Source organism: Arachis hypogaea, chromosome 5 (genome assembly GCF_003086295.3).
Source record: "Arachis hypogaea cultivar Tifrunner chromosome 5, arahy.Tifrunner.gnm2.J5K5, whole genome shotgun sequence".
Taxonomy (NCBI): domain Eukaryota; kingdom Viridiplantae; phylum Streptophyta; class Magnoliopsida; order Fabales; family Fabaceae; genus Arachis; species Arachis hypogaea.
In genome coordinates this window covers 33,033,297-33,055,176 of record NC_092040.1, presented here as the reverse complement: position 1 = coordinate 33,055,176, position 21,880 = coordinate 33,033,297, and the positions used below count along the sequence as shown (strand labels likewise).

Here is a 21,880-nt window from a genome sequence, read left to right as displayed (position 1 = left end):
ACTCAAAGTTAATAGTTGATTAGTTTTTTTCTAGTGAAGAAGAGTTCTTCCTCTCTGTACATGTTTCAACTTTATGGTCTTTTGTTCTCTGTTCTTCTTTCTTCTTCTCTCAAACAATCTCATTTGAATTTCTATATGGTATCAAGAGCTTCTGGATCTTTCAATCATCACAGATGCATCTGTCAACTCTAATCCTGGAAATTCAAATTCCTCTAATTCTGCAAATTCAAACCCTAACAACAATGTTCTTGCAAACAATTTCTCTTTCCCATCACATCTACTAAATTCGAGACCTTTCAACCCCATTAATGACAAGCTTGGAGAAAAGAATCACAAGACCTGGGAACAGCAGGCATTAGCAGCTATTAGAGGTAAAAAATTAGAGGATCACCTATTTTCAGATCGTGTTCCACCTCAATATGCTTCCACTGAAGATCAGCGAAATTTTCTTGAATCTGTTACCTATCAACAGTGGCTCCAAGAAGATTATAACCTTCAATCATGGTTGCTTGCTTCTATTGATCCTGTGTTCAAGAACAAAATGGTTGGCTGCACACTTAGTCATCAAATTTGGACAACGATTGCAGAGTACTTTGCTAAATCAACAAGATTTCGAGTGAAGCAACTAAAGGCTCAACTCAATGCCATCAAGAAACAAGGTCAAAGCCCCACTGATTATGTTTTCAAAATAAAAAATATTGCTGATTCATTAGCTGCACTAGGATTTCCTTTAACCACAGAAGAACACAAAGAAGCTCTTCTTGAAGGATTGAGTGAAGAATATCAAATGATTCTCACTACAGTCAATACAAAACCAGAATTATACAGTCTATGTGAAGTTGAAACCATCATCATGTCTTATGATGATATGCTGGACAAGTTTCGCAGATCTACAAACCCTATAGTACAAGCTAACTTCACCCAATCCTCTTTTCCATCAATCCCTAATACTAGCAGAGGTTTTGGAGGTCAAAGAGGTCGTGGTGGTAGGTCACAAAGGGGTGGCCGATCCTTTTATTCCTCACCAAGGCCACAATGCCAAATTTGTGGACGCTTTGGCCACATTGCTTGGCATTGTTTCAATCGTTTTGATCAGAATATTCCTCCACCATCGCAAACCTTCCAAGAAAATCATCTTGGACAATTTTCAAATGCTATAAATATTAATTCTTCTACAATTAATCAGAATTCAACTACCACACCACCACCACCACCTCCCCCATCATTCCATAATCCTACAGCATACATAGCAGCCCCAGGAACTATTGCAGATCCTTCTTGGTATCCAGATACAGGGGCTTCTCATCACGTTACACAAGACTCATCAAACTTCATTTCCTCTTCAGACTACACTGGTCCTGAGAAAATACAAATTGGTAATGGTGCAGGTTTGCATATATCTAAAGTTGGAAGTTCTTATCTATATGCTTATGACTCAAATAGATTTTTCAATTGCAGACATTAATATACTCACCTGAAATCACTAAAAATCTGATTAGCGTTTCTAAATTTGCTGAAGATAATAACGTGTATTTTCAATTTCATGCTCATGTGTGTTTTGTTAAATGTCAGTGGACTGATAATGTGCTGTTACAAGGGTATAGAAAAGGAGGAATCTACAAATTCTATAATGTTGCTGCCCCTAACACATCTTCTATTTTACAAAAATCATGTGTCTTTACTGCTTCTAGGATTTCTTTAGACTTGTGGCATAAAAGAATGGGCCACACGGCCATGAAAACTGTAATTTCTGCTCTTTCAAATTGTAATCCTGACTTGGTTCATAATAAAGAAAAGTTGAATTCAAAAGTGTGTGAGAATTGCATGAATGCCAAGATGCATAAATTGCCATTTACTTCATCCCTTACTGTTTATACTACGCCTCTACAAGTTGTTTATTCTGATGTTTGGGGTCCAACACCCGTGATTTCTCATTTGGGTTTTAGATACTATGTAACGTTTATTGATGCTTTCTCTAGATATACATATTTGTTTCTTCTTGTCACTAAATCTCAAGTGTTTCAGGCTTTTAAACTCTTTGAGCAACAAATAGAGAATCTCACAGGACATAAAATCAAGGTTCTTCAGTCTGATAATGGAGGTGAGTATACCTCTAACCAATTCACTCAATTTCTGGCTAAACAGGGTATTATTCAAAGATTTAGTTGTTCATACACCCCTGAACAAAATGGCAGCGCTGAAAGAAAACATAGGCATCTCATTGAGATGAGCATTGCTATGTTATCTACAACCTTTATGCCATTAATATATTGGGATGAAACTATGCTAACAGCCACTCATATTATTAATCGCATTCCCACCCTGATTTTGGATAAGAAATCTCCATATGAAACACTATTCAAATCCACACCTGACTATGATCAATTTAGAGTCTTTGGTAGTACTTGCTACCCTCTTCTTAGACCTTATAGCAAAACAAAATTTGATTTTCGATCTCATAGATGTATTTTCATTGGATATGCTCCAAATTCAAAAGGCTATAAGTGCCTTTCTCCTTGTGGCAAGATTTACATCACAAGACACGTTCAATTTGATGAAACATCCTTCCCTTACAAAGACTTATTTTTTACACCTTCATTCCATTCTTCTACTACATCGGATACTTCTATACCTAGTATAGGTTCTGTTATACCCTCCACTATTTCCATCCAGTCACTATTATACTCGTGATACCAATTCTACTTCTCTCTCTACTGATTTTAACCTTAACAAATCCAATACAATACATGTTAGCAGCATTAATCAACCTCACACCAATAATTCTTTGTCTAACAATTCTTTCCCTAGTGTTGTCTCTAATACTGATCTTGCTAATTCTAGTAATCTTCAATCTAATATACTAAATACCACTTCTGTCTCAGGACCATAGATAAGCCTCCCCCCCATTGATCCTAATGGCAATCCAAATCAACTTCATAAATCCCCTCATGCTAATACCTCCCCACCCTTAACTGATAATCATCATCCCATGCTTACAAGGTCTAAAACTGGAAATTCTAAACCGAAAGCCTATATCACTAAGACACCTTCTGATGCCTCTGTAGAACAGCCACCTAAGAATCCCTCTGCTGCATTAGCCATTTCACATTGGAAGAATGCTATGCAAGAAGAATATAATGCGTTGATTAAAAATCAAACCTGGACTCTTGTCCCCAAACCTGTTAATGCTAAGATCATCGGCTGCAAATGGATCTACACCATCAAAAGACTCCCTGATGGTTCCATTCAAAAGTACAAAGCTAGATTGGTGGCACAAGGCTTCCACCAATCTGAAGGCTTTGATTTTGAACAAGTTTTCAGCCCTGTTATTAGACCAATTACAATCAGATTAGTGTTGAGTATTGCTTTATCAAAAGATTGGATTATTAGACAATTTGATTTTAATAATGCTTTTTTTAATGGTGATCTAAAAGAAACTATTTACATGCATCAACCAATTGGGTTTTCTCATGATTCAGACAACATTGTATGCAAGTTAAACAAGTTCTTGTATGGTTTGAAACAAGCCCCTCGTGAATGGTTCTTAAAGCTTAGCAAAACTCTAAATCTGTTTGGTTTTTATAGCACAAAATCAGATACATCGTTGTTCATTAAGCATGGTTCTCATTATGTTATGTTTATTCTTTGTTATGGTGATGATATTATAATAACGGGTAATGATTTTGTTGAAATAAATGCTATGATTCATAACTTAAACAAAATCTTTACTTTAAAAGACCTTGGTGAATTATCATATTTCCTTGGTATTGAGGTTCAGCGAAGTAAAGCTGGGCAGCTGCACCTTTCACAAACCAAGTACATTAAAGATCTCTTATCTAAACTAGGGATGAGTGAGGCTTCTCCTATGCCAACTTCTATGATCTCATCCTTACAATTATTGTCTACAGGATCAGAACGTTTTGAGGATCCCAAACTCTTCAGGTCAGTTGTAGGAACTCTACAATATGTTACTATAACTCGACCAGACCTAAGCTTTGCTGTTCAAAAGGTCTCTCAGTTTATGCACAGTCCTCTTTTGGCTTACTGGAAGGCTGTGAAGAGGATACTCAGGTACCTACAAGGGACAAAAGACCATGGTTTACTTCTACATAAGTGCAGGGATTACAGGTTGTATGGTTTTTCTGATTCAGATTGGGCAGCAAATTTAGAAGACAGGAGGTCTGTTTCAGGTTATTGTATTTACTTGGAAACTAATCTGGTTAATTGGTCTTGTAGGAAGCAACCAACTATAAGCAGGTCATCTACTGAGGCAGAATTTCGAAGCCTAGCATCGTGTGAAGCAGAAGTGACTTGGGTTAAAAATCTACTTGATGAGTTGAAGATTCCTTTGGCAACTGTTCCAATGATTTTTTGTAACAACATGAGCACCGTTATGCTCACAGCAAATCCTGTACTACATGACAAAACTAAGCACTTTCAACTTAACATTCAAGTTGTTAGAGAGAAGGTGAATAATAAGGCTCTCCAAGTGGTTCACATACCTGGAATAGAACAAGTCGCTGACATTCTGACAAAGCCATTATCTGCTGCTAGTTTCGAACGGCTCAAGAACAAGCTCAGAGTTGTGCCAAGGCACACCTTGAGCTTGAGGGGGGGTATTGAGGATCAGTCTTGCTAAGCAGTGAAAAAAAAACAGAGTCTGCAATATAAAGAGAGTTAGGGTTTACCGTTGAGAATAACAAATTCTTGTTAAAATTTTGTTGAGCCTGTTTAGTATAAGTAGTAGCCTTACCTCCTATCTTGGTGAGTTAGTTGAGATTTGTAATTCACTTCCTCAAAATATTGAGTGCACTCAAAGTTAATAGTTGATTAGTTTTTTTCTGGTGAAGAAGAGTTCTTCCTCTCTGTACAGGTTTCAACTTTATGGTCTTTTGTTCTCTGTTTTTTCTTTCTTCTTCTTTCAAACAATCTCATTTGAGTTTCTATATACACATGGTTGCACTTTTATGATATTAGAATTGTTTTTAGTGTTTTTTTTAGTCAGATAATTGAACAATCTCTAATTTTATGTATTACATCACACTCATATTATATATTCACCCACACAATACTTAAAAAATTTCTTTTTAATAGTTTTTATGTGTACACATGGTTTGGAATTTATTTTGGCCCATTAATTTTTTTTATCTTTTTATTAACATTTTATTTATACAACATCTATTTAATTTAAATTTTTCAAACAAAAAATAATTAATTTTTATTCTTATGATAAGTTACACATGTATTTAAACATGTATTTAAACACTAATGTAGATTAATTATAATATAATTTAAAATAAATATATGCTGTAAGATATATTGTGTTTTTAAAAAAATTAACTTTAAAATGACTAAAATTTTAAAATTCTTAATAAATTTAAATCAAATTTAAAAATTAAATTCTGCAAATAAATTTTACTTAAATTATTATAATTATAATACAATAATAATATAAAATTTATTGTCAAAACTTATCATACATACAATGAGAATATAATTTAATTATTTGTATTTATATATTTTATTTTATTTATTATTTTATTATAAAATAATTTTTTTTATTGAATTAAAACTAAATTAATTAAATCAATAAACTAATAAACTAATAATTAAAACGGTTCCATTCAGAACTTTCATTTAAACTTTAAAATCAACAAATAAGGAATTTTCTTTTGGTTTTTCGTTTTTTTTTTTTTTTGGACTGGCTTTTGGTTTTTCTTAATGCTCTGAGAACTGTAACGAATATCCTAGCCCAAACAAAAAACCCATCAAATAATGTTTGGGCCCATAAGGCACATCATTCAAAACCCTAAATCCCCTTCTACCTTCGATATCCACAGCCACAACCTCAGAAGAACCAGGAGGAAACCCAAACCTTAACCTAATCTTCTTCTTCTGCAGAAGCAAAATGCAGATTTTCGTGAAAACCCTAACGGGGAAGACCATCACCCTTGAGGTGGAATCTTCCGACACCATCGACAACGTGAAGGCCAAGATCCAAGACAAAGAAGGAATCCCGCCGGACCAGCAGCGCCTCATCTTCGCCGGAAAGCAGCTTGAGGACGGCCGCACACTCGCCGATTACAACATCCAGAAAGAATCCACGCTCCATCTCGTCCTACGCCTCCGCGGCGGCGCCAAGAAGAGGAAGAAGAAGACGTACACCAAGCCGAAGAAGATCAAGCACAAGCATAAGAAGGTGAAGCTCGCGATTCTCCAGTTCTACAAGATCGACGATAGCGGTAAGGTTCAGAGGCTCAGGAAGGAGTGCCCTAACGCTGAGTGTGGCGCTGGAACCTTCATGGCTAACCACTTTGATCGCCATTACTGTGGCAAGTGTGGCTTGACCTATGTGTACCAGAAGGCCGCTGCTTAGGGTTTGAATCTCGATTTCTGAGTTTAATTTTCAGTTATAAATGTTATAGTTTTTATTTTTATTTTTAGTGATGAATGATTGCTTGTTTTTTTGGGGCTATAATAACCCTTGATTTTCGGTTTGAACGCGGTTAAGTATCTGTCGTTTTAATCTATATGATTCCGTTAAGTATATTTCATTACTTGCATGATATAGTTCAGTTTAGGCTAGCATCTTTTCCATGTTCAATGTTCTGTTTTTTGTTTGGTGTCCATTAGTGCCTGATATATTAAGCCACCTTGTCATTTATGATCAATGTCATTCATTTGTGATCACAATTATCATTTATCACATTCCAGTCTGTTTTTTTTTTCGGTTGATCTTCATTGGTTAGGTTATCTTTGTCAATATCATAGGAAATTAGGATAAACTAGGTTTTGTTTTCTCATTCTTGGAGCTGAAACATTTGTTTTTAATGATTTAATGATATGTTTTACGCTTACCTGACTTAGATAGAAGTTTAGAATAATTTTTTTGGATGCGTGGATATCTGAATTTTTGGGCATATATGAAGATTTGGAATATATGTCTTTAGATTAGGTGACCCATGAAACTCCATTATCCTAGGTGTTCTCGGTTTTCATCCTGTTCCACCGTTTTCAAAACCATAATCTTGAACGGAAACCTATCCAAAACAACCGAAACCGAAGAACAAAACCGAATGGACTATCCATAATAGGGAGCTGATCGGTTCAATTTGACTTGTGATTATGGATTTTAGAACCGAAGTCAATGCTAAAATACTATCGGTTTCAATCCAAAATAACCGAAACCGAAGAACAAAACCGAAATGTCTATTCAAAATAAAGAGATGATCGGTTCAGTCGGGTTTCTGGTTATGGATTTTAGAACCGAAGTCTATACCCATATGCTAACATACCATATGCAACATAACCGAAACCAAAGAACAAAACCGAAAAGAATATCCAAAATAAAGAGCTGATTGGTTCATCTGGTTTTTGGCCATGTATTTTAGAATCGGAGTGTATATCCAGTTATGCTAAAATACCATTCGGTTTTAATCCAACATAACCGATACCAGAGAACAAAACCTAAGAGTATCCAAAATAAAGAGCTGCTCGGTTCAATTTGGTTTCGGTTATGGATTTTACATCCAAAGTCTAAAATGCCATTTTGGTTGTAGTTTTCTGAGTAGCATCTCACTCGTTTACAAAGAAATAACCGAGAATCGAACCAGTTTTGATTCAGTCGGTAGCTCTTAAACCGAATGGATGACATTTGGAGTTGTGTATGAACCGATTATTTTATTCGGTTGTATCTTTTGGCGAAGGCTGCACTTGGTGTAGTGAACAAGGAATCTTTAATCACTTCTGAAAATTTCTTTTAATCGATATTGCAAACCCAAAGTTATTCAACCCGTCGTGTTTGAATGCGTTGCTACCTATTCATTTATCGAGGATTATATTATCCTGTTGCAGTTCTAGGTTAAACCGAAATCCATCCAAATAACCGAGACCAAATAACAAAACCGAGAGGACTATCCAAAAGAGAGTTCATCGGTTCCCGACCCAAAAAAATAGAAAGGAGCTGATCGGTTCAATTTGATTTTTGGTTCCCGACCCCTTTTATGCTAAAATACCATTCGGTTTTAATCCAAAATAACCTAAACCGAAGAACAACACCGAAAAGGCCATCCAAAATAAATACTGGGATAGATGATCGGTTCAAATTTGGTTTTTGGTTATGTATGAATCAAAGTCTATACCCAATATGTTAACATACCATTCGGTTTATACAAACATAACCGAAACCGTAGAACAAAACCAAAAGGAGTATTCGAAATACGGCTCAATTTGGTTTTTGGTCATGGATTTTAGAACCAAAGTCTAAAATACTACTTAGGATTTAATTTTCCGAATAGCATCTCATTTGTTTAAATAGCAAAACAAAAACCGAACCCATTTTGATTCACTTGGCACTTTGGCAGCTCTTGCTTTAAGACCGAATAGATGACACTTGGTTCTAAACATCGGTACGAAAACTGGTAAAAAATATGATTCGGCTTGCACTAGAAAATTGTTTGTGTTAAAAATGACTTCTAATTATAAGTCACTTTTATTATCTCACTTGGATTCTGATTTATAAGTATAATTAGGTCGAGCTATAGCTAACGAATCGAAGTAAATTTGGGTTGAGTTATAGCTAATAGATTAATGGATAAATTCAGGCCGAGGTATATATTTCATTAGCCAAATTATAGGTAATGGATCAAGACTTAGTCTTTGAGTAATAGATGGTAGTTACCAAATAATACGAAATGGACCAAATTGTAATGGTCGAATTTAAAGTATAACAACCGAATTATAGATATAACGACTGAGTTATATGTTACTAATTTGTAATTCATACAAATTCTAATGTTTTAACCTAATATCTGAATTATAGCTTGTAGCAATCGAGTTTTAATGAGTAATGACCAAATAAATTTAATTAATGGAATTTGAACATTTGGGCCAAGTTTAGACTCAATAAACAAGTTTTAGTCTTTATTATAAGGTTCTGATAATCAAATTAGTCAACCACTCTTTATTGGTTCACTAATTTAATAGTTTAGTCAATTTAATTGCAGTTCAATTAAAATTATTATTATAATAAATTATACGTTACTCTTGATATATCGTTTATATTTGCAACAATAATAACACAACATATAATGGGCTTAGCTTTTTTTTCTTTTCATTTTCTTTTATAGTTTATTTATTTTTAAAGTGTGCCCAATTCTTCTTTCATTCAATCTTTTTCACCTCTTCTCCTTTATTTTCTATTTCAAGTTTTTAAATTACTTAACTTTAAAGATTTTATTACTATTTAAACACATAGAGTTAACTATTTAAATAGAGTAACATATATTTTTTAATTAAATTTATCAAAAAATTTAAAAATATTTTTAAAGTTTATTTTATTTTGATTTTGCCATAAATTTTTTATTTATATTAAATCTATTCTCAATAGTTAAATTTTCAAAAAATATAGAACCAATAATTCAACCATAATGCTTGATAACTAGGAGTTAATGATAAAAATTTGTATCTGATCTAGTTGTTTTGAATATTGTCTTTGTGATGTTGTTGCTAAACTAGTCTTAAATTTCTTAAAAAATTAGCTATTAGAAACACATTTTTAATACAAATCGAAAATTTTTAGAAAAAAATTGAAATAAAATAAAATTTAAGAATATTCTAAAATTTTTTTGTAAACTTTATAGACAAAAATATATTTTTCATTTTTAAATAAATTCTATTAACAAATAACTTGGATTTTAGCTAGAGTCATCAAAATGAGCTAAATCTGTTCAGTTGGTTTGTTTACTTGTTTTAAATGGATAAATTTTTGCCTCTAAAAATAAGACTCGTCAAAATAGTATTGGGCAATTGAAACCAATTTGTCCTTTCTACTTGCAATTTCGACATTCAATAGAGGGGCAGTCTGGGGGTAGATGACCAGAACGATGACAATTTTGGTAAAATTTACCCTTCCTGCATGTAGGCTGAAGGACATCCGATTTTTTCATATTAATAGAGACAAAGACGAAAGAGAGAAGAAACTGCAAAATCGGGGTAAAATCGAAAAAACGGAGAACATAATCGAAAAAAGCTCACAAAAAATCTTAGGGAGGATCTCATTGTCTGCCACGGTAGTAAAAGACATGTGGTGATGCTGGGTTGGAGGAAGAAAACACGTCAAGGCTGACATAGTGGTGAGCTGGAGCGCAAATCTGGTGACGGGTCGTGTTGAAGCGACGCGCAGGTTGAAACACGGGTCGACTGAAGCTATGGGTCTTTGGCACGTGGACAGTTCTGGAGCGTTGATCTCGGACACAGATCAATGGTTCTGGATGCAGCTAAAACAAAGAAAAGGTGATGGCAGGTAGGGAGCTTGCGGTGGCATTAGGGCATTTTCGGCGACGTGGTTAGGCTTGTTGGACTCAAGACGACGAGCTGAAGAAAATGGTGTGGTCACTGACAAAAGAAAACATTGAAAAAGAGATAGTCCGATCCTTTGTAGGAACTACCCGTAATAATGAACTTGCAAAATGGATCTATTTATCGTAAAGGGATTCGTTGTTCCTAACTTTGCTTCACCTTAATTGTTATTTGAACAAGTAAAGTTATGTCTTGGTTCGAGTGGGAATAGCATTAAAAAATTCTAAAATTTCTTTGTATTTGTAGGTAGTAAAAGTAATTTTTTTATTTATTATTTATTATACAAAGAGGTTGCTAGAAGAAGAAAACATGAAAAAGTATGAACAATTTTTCATAAAAAAAAAATCTATGCTATTGATAACATGTTAGAAACTAGAGAGTAATATAAAGAAATGGTTGTCTATTATTGAGTGAGTTAAAGAATAATACAATATATAAGACTATATATAGATTCTAGAAAAAAATTAATTGATCCGAATATATTCTAATATTAATGATGAAGTTTTTCAAAAATATTTTTTAATTAATTTTTTAATTCATTAAATCAAATAATTTATATCTAATTAATTATATCAAATAATAAATTTGATTAGATATATTTAAATATCACAGGATTTAATAGCTTAATTTATTTAGTCTTAGCATAATGATTGATGATATGAAGTTATGATCTCCAGAAAAGAATAAAGATAATGGTATACGATGAATATATATTATTAAACAATAATTTTAAGAGGTTTTTCTATGTATCCAGTATATTAAAGGAATTAAAGAAATGAATAAATAAAAAAAGGGCTAAGGGCTTCATAAATCACCTGCACAACAAAGGAATGCATCAAACTCAATACAAGAACAGAGAAGAGTAGAAATAGAAAAAGAAGAAAAAGAAATCAAAAGGAAACTAGACTCACACTACACAATGTCTTCCTCAAGAGTTCTCCTCTAGCTATTGATACATTTTCCAGTCCCTATCTCACGCGTAGTTAGCTAGATCCAAGGAACTCAGATCTCTCTTTCCTCGACATAAAATCCTTTTTAACATTATTGTCCTTTCTCAATGTATCATTACCTTATCTTTTAAGAATGACATTGTAATCAAGATCAAAAGTTGGATACTGAACTATTATGTCCTTATATAGCTCCCAAATGGTTTCATCTTTAATCATACTCTGCCACTTGATCAATACCTCTTCTTGTCAGCATTTATTTTATTTGATCATGTGGTGTTCCAAATTAGTTGTAGTTGAATCTTACAACCTTGCTCATCAATCAAACAACCTTGCTTATCAATCAATAAGGACATGGAATGGTCATGGAATTAGGTTTGCCTTCACATTTCTTGAGCAAATAGATGTGAAAAACTGGATGGATTTTTGTAGCAGAAGAAAGTTTAAGCTTGTAAGCTACTTTGCCAATCCTAGCACTGATTTGAAACAGACCGAAACACCTCATGGAAAGCTTATGATTCTTTCTTAATGCAACCAAATTTTGACGATATAGGTGAAGCTTGGCGTAAACAAAATCACTAACTTAAAATTTAATGTCACACCTTTTCTATTTGTCCGTGCCTTCATTCATTTCTGAGATCTATCCAAATTCTTTTTCAACGCTGCTAATATCAAGTCTATTTGTTGTAGCTGCTCTTGTAAAGAGGATGTCTTCAACGGGCGTGGTTCATATTTGATGATGGAAGACGGATCTCTCTCTTGAAGATCACTTTAAATAGAGTCATCCCAAAAGCGAGCATCTTTGAGATCAGAAAAATCCTAATTAAAATTTTGTAAGGTTGTTAAATCCATTGTTACAGTTTATTAGCACTCTTTATCACTAGCCTTCACGCACAGCAATCCCCTACTTAAATTATTAGGGCTACTAATCAAACGACCTTGTTTGAAAGCAGAGAGATTTATCTGTTCTATTTTAAAAATTCTTTCTTTAAGTGTGCATTTGTAATAGTCAAGTCAGTACAACATAAATCATGTTAAATTTTTTGTTAGATGTGACGAATTTATATGAATAGAAAAATTTATATATTTAACTTTTAAAAAGATTAAAGACTTAAAAGTATTTTTAAATAATCAAAAACAAAAATATTTATAGGACAAAAGATAAGAAATTTATTCATTATCTTCTTTGAACAGTGAAATGAAAATATAAGGCTGTATTTGTTTCTGAAAACAGAATAAGACAAGACAGTAAGAACAAGATATAAAGGACAAAGACAAAGAATTTAATGTTTTTGTATTCTGTTTGATAATAAAATAGAACAAATTATAAAAATTTAATTTATTGTCATTTTTTTATTCAAAAAATTTGAGAAAAAATATAATAATAATAAAAAATATAATTATAAAAAATTAACAAAAAACTATATTTTTTGTTAGTGTCTCTATATCTTTTTTATCAGGATAAATACAAAATATACTAATTTAAGGTCTTTGAACATAATGCTTGTTTGAGTGTCATTATCTTGATAATTTTTTTCAATGAAAAAAGATCTTTTTTCTATTTTTTAGTGTGTTTGACAAATTTCTAATACTAAAAGTAAAAGCATTAGAAAAAAAAAACATCTTTTTTGAAAAGTTATAATTTATATCTTTTTTTAAAAGATTTTTTTAAAAAAGATATTTTTACATAATAAATAAAAAAATAGTTTTATATTGTTATATCCAAATATAATTGATAGATAAAAATATATTTTTGCATGAAATATTCAAACATAAAATTACTTTTACTTTTTTATAAAATCTTTTAAAAAAGAATAACTCAAAAAAATCTTTTCTCAAAAATTTACCTAAATAAATCTATAATATTTTTATCAATATTTTATCTGTTAAATATAATTTTGTATTTTTATATTATTGTCTTAGTATCCCATCTCTGATCAAATAAATGTTGCCTAAGAGCAACTCCAATGGGTAGAATTTTGAGGCCCCGTTACTCACAAAAGCAAGTAGGAACTGTTGGAGGGGGAGAAGACATGAGTTCCTGCACGGAATTTAAGGTAAAGGATTCCTCTGAACAAGGACTCAACTAAACCAATAATAACTTACCATTTGGCAAGTTATTATAAAAATAAATAATTACATAAAATTTAAATAATTATAATAAATAATTATATTAAATAATTAAATTATAATTAATTTATTAATAATTTTAATAATTAATTAGATTAAATAATTAAATTTTTATTCAATTAACAATTTATATTAATTATTTATATTATAATTAATATTAAATATTATTTATATTATTATATTAAATTATAATTAATTAAATTTACTTACATTAAAAAATAAATTTAATTTTTATACCTTACAAAATAATTTTTGGTTGGGTTGGTTATTTTTATTTTTAAAATTTAAAATGCTAACGACATTATTAAAATTAGCAGTTGTAAAACTAGTCGTTGCAAAATTAGTCGTTAAAAACTAGCCATTACTATGTTACCGTTATTATTAATAAATTAATATTTTAATACTTTATATATACCACTTACATACACTTCTATTATCACACTTTTTTCTACTCTTCTTCATCTTCTTCCAAGTTTATTTCTATCCCAAATTTTATATTGTGTATTATTGTTATATATGAATTTATTTAATATTAATATCTTTTAATAGTGAATTATTTTTAAATTTATAATTTTAAATAATAATATTGAAAAAATTAAATTACATTATTTTTAAGTATTTTAATTAATTAATTAAGTGGGACCACAATAGGGACTAAAGTTAGTTCCTCCTAATGGAGAAGAGAGAGATGTTTTGAGTTCCTATTTACTGTTTATGACGCAAAAGATGATGTAGAATTACTTTTTATGACAAGTGAACCACAAATAAAGACTGAGATGAGTTCTCTACTAGAGGTCTAAGAGCATCTCCAACGCATCAATTTTTCAAGATCTCATTTTCTCTTTTTCTGATACAATAGAGTCCCAACTATTGGAGAGAAAGAAAGCAGCGTCCCTACTGATGGATCGAGGAAGAAGAGTTCCTCCTTAGAGGGACTTGTATTATGGCAAATTATTTTTAAAATAAATAATTATATTAAATTATAATTAATTAAATAATTATATTAAATAATTAAATAATAATTAATTAATTATTAATTATAATTAATTATTATAATTAATAATTAATTAATTATATTAAATCATAATTAATATTATTTAAATAATTATATTTTTATTTAATTAATAATTTATATTAATTATTTAAATTATAATTAACATAAATAATCATATTAAATTATTATTGAATATTATGTATATTTTTATATTAAATTATAAATAATTAAATTTGTTTACATAATAAAATAAATTTAAACATTTTCACATTATAAAATAATTTTTGTTTGAATTATTTATTTTTATTTATAAAATTTAAAAATACTAATCATATTACAAAATTAGCCGTTGAAAAATTAATCGTTAAAAACTAGTCATTATTATGTTATTGTTATTATTAAATAAATTAATATTAATATTTTTTAATAGTAAATTGTTTTTGAATTTATAAATTTAAATAATATTATTATAAAAAATAGTAATTATATTAATTTTAATTACTTTAATTTATTAATTAAGTCAGACTATAACAGGGACTAAAATTAGTTTTTCTTAATAGAGAAGAGAAAAATATTTTAAATTTTTATTTATTATTTATAATACAAAAATTAATGTGAAGTTATTTTTTATGACAAGTGAACTATAAATAAAAACTAAGGTGAGTTTTCTATTGAAAATGATTTAAGGAATTTGATGATGACGTCTTCGCCCTGCTTATTGCATTGGACATATTTTATTAGGGAAGCGAATTATTAAAGGTGAACAATTAGGATGATGATTTTGATGACAACTCATATAGACGACAGAGAAAGGATGTAACATTGATGATGATTGGTTATATAAATGACTAACTTTTGTAAAAAAAAAAAACGTAATTTTTTATTATTAAAATTAAGGTTGCGAGAATTGAACCGGTCAATAAATTGATAAGATTATTGGTTCACAGGTTTATTGGTTTGATTGGGATTCAATCGGGGTTCAACCAGTTTTATTAAATATTAAATAAAATTATTAAAAAATCTATATATAATTTTAAATATATAAATTCAATCATTTCTAACTAAATAAAATTCAAAATTTCACAATTTCACATAATAAATTATCCATAATTTAATATTAGAAATTCACAAACAACTTCAATCATCAAAATTGATAATTAAAAAATCTTGATCAATCTAAACTCTCAAAAATAAATAGACCTAGTTTCAAAGGATTCCTCCATGTTGCACTTTGGACAAAGTATATTATACAGTGTGAATTTGAAGCATGATCTTTTTTCCTATATGGTTAGCTTTTTCTGGACACTACCATAAGTTTCAAATTGAAACGAAGGAACATGCATAACAAATAAACAAAACAAGTAAAAACGAATTCATTGAGCACTTCATAGATGAATGGGACCATGCTTTAGGTTCACCCCCAAAATTCTATTAGTCGTTTTTTATGGAAGAAAGGTGAAGATAAAAGCATGTTAAATTAAACAAGCCAATAAAGTGTACATTAAGCACTTGGTAGCATTGTCCGAGATATTATTCTTCTCGAACATTTCAGCATTCATCACCACATCTCTAACTCTTCAACACCAAATTACCAGAATAAGCAAAACAAGCAACTCAGCAACTCAGTTTTATGAACATCAGCAACTCAGCAATAACAAATTCTTTCTAGAAAATTTCACAAAACAAGCAAAAATTAACCAAATCAATAACTCAGAATGACAAACCCTAAACCCAATAACTCAGAATGACAAACCCTAAACTCAGTAACTCAGAATCGGCATTATTAACCACATAAGCAAAAATAAATTGTGGCAGCAATACTTATTGGCGGCGAGGGAGGGAAGGAAGTGATAGCGACAGAGGAAGGGAAGTTCTTCTCGTATAGAGAGAGTGAGAGAGAGCTCGACGAAGGACGCTCTAATCGGACAGAGAGAGGGGGGAGAGAACCCAGAAGGCGAGAAGGCAACAAATAAATCATAAATCATAATCAGAACCAAGAAGCCCAGAAGGCAGCAAATAAATCAAGAAGACAAGAACAGAGTCTTACCGGCGAATGAGGAGGCGAGCTCGGCGAGCTTGGCGACATTCGGCGACGAGGAGGCGGGCTCAGCGAGAAGCATAATGCGGTGATGGTCGCGGCTGCTGTGGATGGATGGCGAATGAGGAGACGAGCTCGGCGAGCTCGGCGACGAGGATGCGGGCTCAGCAAGAAGCAGCACGCGGTGGTGGTCGCAGCTGCTGTGGATGGCTGTGGGTGGCGAATGAGAAGGCAGGCTCGGCGAGCTCGGCGACGTTCGGTGACGAGGAGGTGGGCTCAGCGAGAAGCAGAATGCGATGGTGGTCGTAGCTGCTGTGGGTGGCTCGGAGGTTTCTGGAATTTGGAGCTTGGTGGCAATGGTGGGTAAATGGCTGAATGCACTTGGTTATGTAAATCGAATCGGACCGGCCGGTTCAACCGGAATAACTTGGAACCGGTCATCTAGCCGGTCCGGATAACATCGAAAACCGGTGAAAAAAGTCGGTCGAACTGGCGATTAACCAGCAAACCGAGAGAATCGTCTGAACTGGCGGTTAACTGGCGAACCGGGAGAACAGTCTAGTTTTTTGGCGGTTTTATGGTTTGCAACTTGAGATGCCAAATGACGTCGTTTTGGCTTAAAAAAAAGAGAAAGGCATAACGCGTAACCCACTAACCCTAATCAGTTTCCCCTTTCCCCTTTCCAAGTGCATTCAACCATTCACCCACCATTGCCACCAAGCTCCAGATTCTAGAAACCACTGAGCCACCCACAGCCATCCACAGCAGCCGTGACCACCACTGCGTTCTGCTTCTCGCTGAGCCTACCTCCTCGTCGCCGAACGTCGCCGAGCTCGTCGAGCCCGCCTCCTCATTCGCCACCCACAGCCATCCACAGCAGCCGCGACCACCACCGCGCTCTGCTTCTCGCTGAGCCTGCCTCCTCGTCACCGAACGTTGCCGAGCTCGCCAAGCCTGCCTCCTCATTCTCCACCCACAGCAGCCGCGACCATCACCGTGTTCTGCTTCTCGCTGAGCCCACCTCCTCGTCGCCGAGCTCACCGAGCCCGCCTCCTCATTCGCCGGTAAGACTCTGTTCTTGTCTTCTTGATTTATTTGCTGCCGGGCTTCTGAGTTCTGATTATGATTTATGATTTATTTGCTGCCTTCTCGCCTTCTGGGTTCTCTCCCCCCTCTCTCTGTCCGATTAGAGCGTCCTTCGTCGAGCTCTCTCTCGCTCTCTCTGTACGAGAAGAACTTCCCTTCCTACGTCGCCGTCACTTCCTTCCCTCCCTCGCCGCCGATAAGTATTGCTGCCACAATTTATATTTGCTTATGTGGTTAATAATGCCGATTCTGAGTTATTTGCTTGTTTTGTGAAATTTTCTAGAAAGAATTTGTTATTGCTGAGTTGCTGATGTTCATAAAACTGATTTGCTGAGTTGCTTGTTTTGCTTATTCTGGTAATCTGGTGTTGAAGAGTTGGAGATGTGGTGATGAATGCTGAAATGTTCGAGAAGAATAATATCTCGGACAATGCTGCCAAGTGCTTAATGTACACTTTATTGACTTGTTTAATTTAACATACTTTTTATCTTCACCTTTCTTCCATAGAAAACGACTAACAGAATTTTGGGGTGAACCTAAAGCACGGTCCCATTCATCTATGAAGTGCTCAATAAATCCGTTTTTACTTGTTTTGTTTATTTTTTATGCATGTTCCTTCATTTCAATTTGAAACTTATGGTAGTGTCCAGAAAAAGCTAACCATATAGGAAAAAAGATCATGCTTTAAATTCACACTATATAATATACTTTGTGCAAAGTGCAACATAGAGGAATCCTTTGAAACTAGATCTATTTATTTTTGAGAGTTTAGATTGATCAAGATTTTTTAATTATCAATTTTGATGATTAAAGTTGTTTGTGAACTTCTAATATTAAATTATGGATAATTTATTATGTGAAATTGTGAAATTTTGAATTTTATTTAGTTAGAAATGATTGAATTTATATATTTAAAATTATATATAAATTTTTAATAATTTTATTTAATATTTAATGAAACCGGTTGAATCCCGATTTAATTCCGGTCGAACCAATGAACCTGTGAACCAGTGATTTTACCGGTTTATTGACCGGTCCGGTCTCACAACCTTAGAAAAAAGTGAAACTAAAACGTATTTTAAAAATTAAAAAATTAAATTAAATTAAATTACGTATTTAAAATTTTCAAAATCTTTAAAATAACAAAAATTATACATTACTCTTGATATATCGTTTATATTTGCAACAATAACAACACAACATATAATGGACTTAGCTATTTTTTTCTTTTCAATTTTTTATAGTTTATTTATTTTTAAAGTATGTCCAATTCTTCTTTTATTTAATCTTTTTCACCTCTTCTTTTTTATTTTCTCTTTCAAATTTTTAAAATTACTTAACTATAAAGATTTTATTGCTATTTAAATAGATAAAGAGTTAACTATTTAAATAGTAGTGTAAAATATATTTTTTCTATTAAAATTTATTAAAAATTATAAAAATATTTTTAAAATTTATTTTGTTTCAATTTTATCATAAAAAAATTTTATTTGTATTAAATCTATTCATAACAGTTAAATTTTAAAAAAATATAGAACCAATAATTTAACAATAATGCTTAATAACTAAGAGTTAATGATAAAATTTTGTATTAGATGTAGTTGTTTTAAATAGTCTTTGTAATGTATGTTGTTGCTAAATTAGTTTTAAATTTCTTAAAAAATTAGCTATCACGAATAAATTTTTTGATATAAATTAAAAATTTTTAGAACAAAATTAAAATAAAATAAAATTTAAAAATATTTTAAATTTTTTTTGTAAATTTTATAAAAAAATATATTTTATCTTTTTAAATAAATCCCAATATTCCATTAACAAATAACTTGGATTTTAGTTAGAGTCATCAAAATAAGCTAAACACATTCAGTTAGTTTTTTACTCGATTTAAATGGATGGATTTTTGCCTCTAAAAATAAGACTCGTCAAGATGAGATGATCAGTGAGTTTGTTCTAATTAATCTTAAAAAATAGCAAGTTAAATGGATAATTTGTTTAATTTTTTGTATTTTTAACTCATCTCATTTTTAGTTTTTTTTTTTGATTGACTGAAAAATACGATTATTTACTCAATAAAATAATTAGGTTAACCCAATATAAAAAATATGTTCTTTTAAAGTATTTTTAGATAAAAAATGACTATTTTCAATTTTTTATCAAAATTTTTTTCCCAAAGCTTTTCACTTTTCATTTCAGCTAATTTTTTAAAATATATTTAAAAAAATAAAAAATAAAAAGACTAATCCATATAACATGCTAATGCTAATTTAGGCAAATCAAGTTAACCTATGCGATAACCATAATTCTAGCTTGTCATTCTCTCTTTTATATATATATAAAAGGTAGATACTTTTATTAGATGAAATAAATGATCCACATTAAACTACAATCAAAAGGGAAAAAACGAAAAGTGCCAACTAAAACAATACGTAATAACCATTAAAGTAAAAGAGAAATGAATTTATGGGTTTCCAAGAGCTTTTCGTGCAACTTCTGCCACCAAAAAAAAATTTTTTTGGGAGCCAGTAAAAATCACTTCATTCCTTGCTTTTCAATTCTCCCATGTTGTGTGAGCTTCCAGGGCTCTCAATTGTTGATAATCTCCACTCTTCTGAAGGGATTCCGTCAATTGCATCCACCATCACTAAGGATTTTAAGCTCAGAGAGAAAATTAGTTGTCGCTCCAAGCTTCAATGGTATCGAGGCATGACCAGAGGCAATGAAAAACATACTCTTCCTCCAATCCGCATCTTAGACAGTCTGGGTTCACTGCAGCAATTCTTGAGTTTAATTTCTTTTTAACTGGTAAGCCTTTGTGCATCACATTCCACAATTCAGTGGACACTTTAGCTTTCAAATTGAGGACCATAGTGAGCTTTTTTGACATTGTTCAGGTAGAAATTTAATGGGAAGGTGAAAGAATTAGAAAGCAACCTTGTATCTTGAAGCCATCGAATAACTCCTGTTTTTCATTTTCATTCAGGTCAGTGTGTCTTCTCCTTCTTGGATGACTATTTTGAGTATGTTATTGCTACTTCTGTACTAAAAATGCTAGTTATCAATGTCTGATTCCATTTTTTATCTGCCTGAATTAACTCTGAAATCCATTCTAGTATGTGTCTTATATTGGCATTAAGAATATGGGTTATAGCAATAAACTCAAGAACCCATAAATCCTCTTTAATACTTACTGAAATGCTCTGCCAATTTTCTAAATTAAACCCTTTTCCAAAACCTTTCTTCCATCTAACACACTCCCGCATCCCAAGATGGATTATTTCCAACTTCAGCTCTCAAAGAGTTAGAAAATCTATAATATTCGCTTTTATAGATTTTATGTATTAGAGAATGGGACTTAGTCAGAATTCTCCATCTTTATTTAGCTAGCGTAACGAGATTGAATGCCTTCAAATCTTTGAAATTTAAACCTCCTTGAAGGCTCGGTCTATACAAAATTTTTCAACTAATCAACTTCATCGTTCTCTCTGTATTTTTCTGGCTCCACCAAAATTGCATCATTACTTGCTGAATATCTGCAATCAATGTCTCTGAGAGTTTGAAATAATTGAGGGTATAAATAGGAATTGCTGCTACCACTGCCTTGATTAATACCTCCCTACCACGTGAAGAGAGAAGTTCCCTTTTCTAGTGTTGCAATTTTTGAGAGACTTCGTGCTTGTTTGGGCGTCATTAAATCGATAAAAAAATATTTTTCAATGAAAAAAGATCTTCTTTTATTTTTTAGTGTGTTTGACAAATTTCTAACAGTAAAAGTAAAAGCACTAGAAAAAATAAAAAAAAAGATCTTTTTTGAGAAACTATAGTTTACATCTTTTTTTAAAAGATATTTTTTTCCTTAAAAAAAGTTTTTCACATAATAAATGAACAAAAAAGTACTTTTACCTTACTTTACCCAAACATAATTGATAGATAAAAAGATCTTTTTACATGAGATATCCAAACATAAAATCACTTTACTTTTGTAAAAGATCTTTTTAAAAAAAAATTAAAAAAGATCTTTTCTGAAAATGGCATCCAAACAAGCCCTTCATCCTTAATATAGTTAAAAGTATCCCTTTTAGATCTTTGCATAACTGCCGGCAATCCCAAGTACTTATCTTGATTGCCTACGTGGGAAACCCGCAACGTACTAGCTAGCTGATCACGCACCTTGATGAATCCATATTTGATGGTAATTTTTTGTTGGAATTGAGTGGATTTCGTCATCTAAACCTACACTTATTTCCTTAAATAGCATGCTTTTGAGTTTTTCTCCTAAATTATGCTTGATTGTAAAAACATGCTCTTTTGTGTTTAATTTAATCAATT

The 21,880-nt window shown here is 31.8% G+C and overlaps 1 protein-coding gene across 1 annotated transcript; it reads left to right on the top strand.

The window, feature by feature from the left end:
• Nucleotides 1-5,612: 5,612 nt before the first annotated feature.
• LOC112801136 (ubiquitin-ribosomal protein eS31 fusion protein) lies at nt 5,613-6,549 on the top strand. Its single transcript, XM_025843707.3, has one exon. The coding sequence runs from the start codon at nt 5,909-5,911 to the stop codon at nt 6,374-6,376; it is 468 nt and encodes a 155-aa protein (XP_025699492.1). The 5' UTR covers nt 5,613-5,908; the 3' UTR covers nt 6,377-6,549.
• The last annotated feature ends 15,331 nt before the right edge of the window (nt 6,550-21,880 follow it).